Source organism: Nestor notabilis, unplaced genomic scaffold, assembly GCF_000696875.1.
Source record: "Nestor notabilis isolate BGI_N333 unplaced genomic scaffold, ASM69687v1 scaffold26600, whole genome shotgun sequence".
Lineage (NCBI taxonomy): Eukaryota > Metazoa > Chordata > Aves > Psittaciformes > Psittacidae > Nestor > Nestor notabilis.
In genome coordinates, this window is record NW_009910116.1 from 1 (window position 1) to 7,069 (window position 7,069).

General features: G+C 42.0%; 1 protein-coding gene across 1 annotated transcript; it reads left to right on the forward strand.

Annotated features, from left to right (window-relative positions):
• The first annotated feature begins 2,232 nt into the window (after positions 1-2,232).
• LOC104413476 (transmembrane and coiled-coil domains protein 1-like) lies at positions 2,233-6,792 on the forward strand. Its single transcript, XM_010024480.1, has 3 exons — positions 2,233-2,300; positions 4,713-5,660; positions 6,724-6,792. The coding sequence occupies exons 2-3, from the start codon at positions 5,118-5,120 to the stop codon at positions 6,790-6,792; spliced, it is 612 nt and encodes a 203-aa protein (XP_010022782.1). The 5' UTR covers positions 2,233-2,300; positions 4,713-5,117.
• Positions 6,793-7,069: the final 277 nt, after the last annotated feature.

A 7,069-nucleotide genomic window follows, 5' to 3' on the forward strand; every position in this document is an offset into this window, starting at 1 on the left:
TTCTTTTCCAACCCTAACTATTCTATGATTATTTACTCTCACTGTTGTCTTCCTCCTTGAATGTTTTCCAGACCACAGTCCTCCTGAATCTTACACCCATTCCAGTTTCTCTTGAGTTCTTTTTTATGACAGGCTTAGCTGTGCACACCCAGAGCTTTCTCTCCTTATTTGCTCTGGTGCTTGTTGCTGCTGAACAATGATGCTTTTTAAATATCTAAATCCTCCTGCAGATACAAATAATTTCTAGGGTTCCCAGTTCCCATAATTTTCTTGTGGTTTTCCGGTGTGTTACTGTTGCCCCTGTAGTTTTGGGGTTTTTTGTTTTTTTCTTTTAAACTCTTTGCCTAGATACAGAATCCATTTTTGAATGAACTTCTGAAAATAATATAGAATTTCTTAGGCTAAGCTGGGCTGTTTCTTAATGGAAATCATTCTTAACTTAAAGCAACTAAAAAATGGTTTTCTTTTGCTAAACAGGAGGAATGGGAAGCATCTCCTACCTATAGGCCCTCCTAACTGTGGACTACAGCTCTATGATGAGCTATTAAACTGAGCTGTTTATGGAATAAAATGTGAGGGTTCCTTAGGTAATTGTGCTTTAACACAGACATTAAGGTTTGGAGATGTTCAAATACAGCATAAATAATACGTATTTAAAACATTCTACAGAAAGGCAGGATCTTTTTCTTTTGTTGAAAATTATCTTTTTCTTCCCTGTTTCTACAATTCTGTACTGTTGTACCTGTAACAAGTACTGCAGTTGCAGTTAAGTCAGCTCTGAGATGGGTTTCAATGGTGACTTCAGAGTTTGCTTGCAAATAACTGTGGTTTTGAAGGGGAATTCATTAAGCTGATGCATTTGTGCTGAGTAAATGGCTCTGCAATAGGGCCATTATATACATGAAAAAAAGAAGACTGTGTCTTCTCTTCATAAGTACAGGAAAGTGCAGGAATTTTGATCAGCCCAGTGCAGTAGCTTTGCAAAGCTCAGTAGAATGGCTCTGAAGTTATGTTGGTGGCACCTTGTACGCTCACAATACCTCTGGTGCTGGGCCTAGCTCTCCACTCACACTGTAGCAGAAATGTGGCTGCTTCTATGTTGAGATCTTTTAGAAAATGCCTTCATTCATTTTCCTAAGTTCTTCATATCTGCTGTCATCACGTTCTCCGTATCCTAGCATCCCACTCCAGTGGTTGAGTAACGTTCTCTTTATCTCTCTGTCTTCTTGGAGGTGGGAATCTGGCATGTAAGAAAATGGTGAAAATGCCCAGCTGTGCAGAGGCTTGTAGTATTCTGAGTGCTAATGTATTCCAAAGCTTGTGTCCGTGTTTTCAAGAACTAGTTGAGTAACTGCTCACCTTTGTGTTTCAGAATAATATGAGAGTCTGGCTGGAGAAATGCAGTTGTTGTATCTGCTCTCTGCTGTCTTCTTCGTCATCCTTTGTTGTGTTCTTCTAGCCAGCATCTGGCCTTGCTTTGGGCTTGTCACAGAAATGTTGAACAGATCATCCGCGTGCCCTTGAAATACTCTGTTCCTCATCTAGGGAAGGAGAGTGAAGCCGGGATGGCATCGTCGGCCGGGTGCTTTGCCTCGGTTGGGCTCGGGCCTCCGAGTCCTTCGTGCTCGTTCAGTGCGGAGGCGCTGAGTGGGTCCATGGCCATGTCCCTGCATGGCTGGCGCAGTGTGTGGGTCTGCCATCACTGGGGTGCTGTCCTGCAGCGGGGCTGGTTTCACTGGGCGTCGGGCAGAGGGTGCTGTTAGTGCAGGGGCAGCTCAGCCAAAGGTGCTAGAGGCTTCCCTGAGGAATGGACTGAAAGGTGCTCGTGTCTGAAGTGCTCACAGTTCTCATGTCCTGGTAGGTGAGCTCCAGGTAAACAAGAGCAAGCTGTTTGACCTGTGCCCAGAACGCTGGGATGACTGAGTAGGAGGAGAAAATAAAAGCTGTGTGGGGCAGCGTGACCTTGTAGGCCAGAGCCTGAGCTTTTGGCATATATTGGTGGCTGTAAACCCCACGAGAAAACATTCCTTCAGTAAGAACTTTTTGATTAACTCTGTAATATTTAGTTTTAACTTCAATTATATTTGTATCTCTCCAGTTATTTGAAAGTCTAAAATAGTCCAGCTTCCAGAGGCACCTGCATTTAAATGGGGGGCAGGGGGATGGAACCATGCTTGCTTTGTTTGTGTACATCTTTCCTTGCATGTCCAAGAACTGCATCTCATACCCAATTTCTTTTGCAGTTTTGTTCAGTGGAGGGACTGCTGTATGTCAGCCATGCTAAAGGGCAAGTGATGGAGGCAAGTACTAGTTTATATATTCACAGTTCTCCAATACTGTTTTTTCCAGTTTCTCCTTTTGAACTGTTTTATTTCCCTATGCTGCTGTGAAATGATTGCACAATGGAGGGCAATATTAGCATGTTCTGGGATGTAATAATGTTATAACATCTGCTCAGTGTGACTGTATATGGAATTGTGCATTTTGTCCCCTGTGTGTTGTACTCGTATGAGTAAGAAACACATGGTTTTGAACTTCATGCTATGAAGTACTCTGTTTCCTCTCTCAAACAGAATATAATGGTGATTTTGTTTTTGGGGGGAGGGAAGTACAAAACTTGAATCCTAATGTAAATAAATGTGCTGATTAATTCTGCTGATTGACAGTTCTTCACATTTATGAGCAGCTTTCCCCCAAAAGTAGATACTAAGACAAATGTGTAGTTTTAAGAATCTTCATACCAGATGTGCAATTTGAAAAACTCATTTCAGGCTCACAACAGACTCATCACGTGGAAACACGAGTAGTCAGAAGACCACAGTGCCCTGGAGAGAAGGCTCAGTGTAGTTTCAGAGGTAGTAGTGACATGTTTCACTGTTGGCTGACTTGTTTCAGGTTGGTCTGTAAATTGACACAGGGCTAATTTAAGAAGGATAACGCTTTCCAGAAGATAATGCATGGAACTTTAGTTAGACTGAAGTGGTGTTCCTTCAGATCAGCAGTATTACCAGTGGTAATCTGGATAGAAAGCATGCAGGAGATCACAAATATACTGGTTAGAGAGTGTATTGGGCATCTTTGATATGAGCTACAGTTCTTCATGAGTCCTGACTGAAAAATGAATGTGGAGGGAATTGGCTAAAAGGAAAAATACAGTTATGGGTCAGCTGTCAGACTTGTGTTTTGCTTGCCTAATACTTTGGGGACAGTGAAGTTCGTTCGCTGAACCATTGTTGGATGAAAAGGACAATCTCTAGTTTTGTCCCTTCCCGCCCCCTCCCCCCGCCAAATTAAATGGGGTGGAAACCTGCAGTTCAACTTTCTGGAAAACCTATTGCATGAGAATAAAGAAAAGACAACTTGAGCTCAAAAGTCAAAGCGTGACACTGCTCATGAAGGCACTTGAAGCTGTTCAAGAAACTGTTAAAAAATGTACAACCAACCTTTTATTTTTGCATACTTGATTCTACCACACAATTTCTGCATGAATATGGGTAAATACACTGTATTTTCTGGGATGTAGTTTATTACTTTGCATTTAATGTCAAACTGGCCAATATATTTACTCTCAGTGGTTGTAGCATGTTCAAAGTAGTGAGAGAAAATCCCGTATGAGTCCAGCGTTTTGCTTTCTGTAAGTACAGAATTCCATCTTGCCTCCAGCTGATAGCAACGACATTTGAAAAAGAGCGTGAGGCAGCTCTTCTGATATTTTTGGACGCCAATTTGGAAAGCATTTTGGAATATCTGTTTAACCCATTGTGTCAGGTTTCAGATGCAAAAATTGAGTGCTGTAATGGTAACCTCAATGCATTGTGCTTCTGCAGCTGTTTTAAGATAAGAAAGAATGCTCTCAAATCCCAAACATATGTTGCATTTCAAATAAAATTTTGTTGCTGTTTTTATTTATTTTTTTTTTATTTAAAACCCAGGCTGCTTTCTGCCAAGACTGGGGTAGAACTCTGTGGTCTGGTTTCTCTATGTAGAGAAGCCTAATCAAATCTTTCTCCTGCAAGAAAACAATGATCAGCTTCTGAGCATGTGATCTCATGGTGCTGATGTGAAACTCTTTCAGATAACGTGTCCTTCCTTCCTTCCTTCCTCATGCCTTTGCTGTACTTCTCCCGTAGTGAGTTGCTATCTGAGTGCTCAGCTGCCTGAGCTCAGATGACAGGAAGGTTGAGCTATCTTGGAGAAAAGCTGCGTGTTTCCTCTCTGCTAGAGACTTGAGCTACGCATACATGGTCCTGTTCCCGTTCAGATTGGTTGCTTAATCTACTTTTAAAAAGGCATTTTTGTTTTCTCTGAGAACTATGGACAAGACTGTGCCAATTGAAACTATTTCATTTGCCTGTTCCTGCTTGAAGACAGATTTTCACATCTAGTCTCCAGTGCCATCAGCGGATGTTGGCAGTAATAAGCCATTTCTTACTATTTGGAAATGCATAACTGATTTGGAAGTGTTCTGTTTTCTTGCATATGTTAAATACTGTGAAGTTAAGCATTCTACAGGAAAATCAGGTAGGCTGAGCAGACGTTACATTTGAAGCACGAAATATCAGATCTTTGTCAAGGAACAAAATAAATTCTACCAAAGAGACTAGCATGCCCATCGGAAGTTTAACTTTGTGCTCTGTTGAATATTCTTATGGGCTTGTTCTTAATGAATGAAACCCCAGTGTCTTCTCTTTGCTTCTTCCCCTGTTGAACAGCTTTTTTTACCTTCTTGCTTTCCTTTACCCTTTGTGCTGGGCTTCTTCCCCCAGGTGATGAATGACTTGTCTCGCACAAGCTTTGGCTTCTGCATACAGCCTACATGCAACTAATACCACATGGAGGGATGCTTGGAAAACTGATATGTTTTGTTTTGTTAATGGCATGTTTTGCGCTTTGGATTTTTTAACCCAATACTTTCTGCATGGATGTATAATAACGACTCTTTTGTTTAACATTAGATAAGCATGAGATCACCGTGGCACAGCTGCATGTATAGTCACTCTTGAAGCAATTGCACACCTAATTGGCTGACAATCTTGGCATTTTAAAAACACAAGCCTTTCAAAGACAGGGGACGTGATTATATATGAATAGTGAAATAAACCTGTTGGGTGTCATCAATGGAGCCCTCTGGCACTGAACAGTTGTGTGATGACCCTGATCCTGGAGGCAAATCCCAAGATCAAGAGACCAAAAGGCAACATGAATCAGAACAAAAATTATCAAAAATAACCCATAATGCTTTGGAGAACATTAATGTGATTGGTCAAGGCTTGAAGCACCTCTTCCAGCATCAGCGCAGGAGGTCCTCAGTTTCTCCGCATGATATTCAGCAAGCTCAGGCTGATCTGGAGCCTGACGTGGATTTGGAAAGCCAAAGCGTCTGTGCTGAAATTGATGGTGTCTCCACCCACCCCACAGCTCTGAACCGGGTGCTCCAGCAGATCAGAGTGCCACCTAAAATGAAGAGAGGGACGAGCCTGCACAGCAGGTGGGGCAAGGCAGATGCCCCAAAAGGAAGCCCGCAGATCAACAGGAGGTCTGCCCAAGATACTCAGTCAGGTCGGCCCAGATCGTCATCTACTACAGATGCTCCCACAAACTTGTCCATGATGGAGATTGCTTCTTCTATCTATACAGGTGGAGAGGAGGCCGCAGCAGCAGTAAGTTACTCAGATTTACCTTTGCTCTTTATCATCTCCTTGTGTTTTTTCTTAAGGCTTTTAAATCCTGTTTTTAAAAGCAAGTTTCTTTTAGCAAACACTAATACTACTGTGTTCAAAAGTTTCTTCAGTGGTGAAGCAAAGAGCTTCAAAGATACAAACATTAGTCATTTTCTCACATGGCATGTGGCTTATTTTATATGGATTTGATCAGTGAGATGAGAGCTACTTTTGAAGCGCATTAGGTTGGTTGGATGGCACGCCACAGTCAAACACGAAGTGAGGGGAAGAGCAGCAGCCAGAGTAGTTCTCCGCAGCTGTTATCTAGCTCCTGCAACAAAACCTTGCACTTACGTAGATGGCTTTTTTCTTCCCTTCTTGTTTTACTGTGCATTTTATAAACTTGAGGAATTCTTGTTTGAGTGAATGGTGCTGACAACCTTTTAGGCTGTGGAGAGCCTCTGGTAACACTGGCTGCAGCCTGTGGCTGAACTGTAATGCCAGGTTGGCTGAACCTGATCTAGATCAGCCTGGCTACTGTGCCGATATGGGATCATGGCTGTCTGTCCTGGTTTGTTGTGAATGCTCCAACCCTGGCGGTGTTCAAGGCCAGGTTGGACAGAGCCTTGGGCGACATAGTTTAGTGTGTGGTGTCCCTGCTCATGGCAGGGGGGTTGGAACTAGATGATCTTGAGGTCCTTTCCAACCCAAACGATTCTGTGATTCTATGATTGTCAGGCCTGTGTGGAAAAAGCCTTCACTGAAATGACAGTGTCTGTTCTGTGACAAGTTCTTGCAAAGCTGTGTATATCTGCTGGTTGATGATACCAAGTAGTGCCTGTCTTGCCATCTCTCTTCTTTCCCAGATCCATTTAGTTGAAGCACACCTTTTTTAAAGAATAAACAAAACAACCTAGGTTTCCAATTAAACTTTAGATATAATGTATATTTTCCTAAAATTCTTTGCAGCCTTGTTCAATAATTGTTATTGGAGGACAAACCCTTTGATAAAGACAGGAGGCATTGTGAAATTGGTTTCTGGTTTGTATGCTCTTAATTATAGTGTCTGACCATGACTCTTGGACCAAGAGAAACAATCCTGCTAGTGTTTGATGCTGTTAAGATAGCATGATCCTGAAGCTTGTGTAGATTTTTTTCATTATGAAAATTTGCTCTCATAATACAGTTCCTTTGCTGTTGGTTTGATAATGGTGGATTGTGGATGAATAAGATCTCTCAGTCATCTGGAGGTTGCCTCACCTTGCCTCTGTGCCAAGGTTATTCTCTTGTACGTTGTTTTCCTCCCCTTGAAGCCTACTTTGAAATACTCTTAAGTGAAAACCTTTTCAGGGTATTTGGTGGTATAATATGCTCTCAATGTATTTCCCTGATAGTCATCTGGAAATTAG

What these genes read in the sequence shown, in the direction of transcription:
- LOC104413476 (XM_010024480.1), top strand. Translation starts at nt 5,118, where the DNA reads ATGGAGCCCTCTGGCACTGAACAGTTGTGTGATGACCCTGATCCTGGA. An exon ending in GAGAGGAGGCCGCAGCAGCA is followed by an intron (nt 5,661 to 6,723) that starts GTAAGTTACTCA and finishes TCTTAATTATAG; the next exon opens with TGTCTGACCATGACTCTTGG.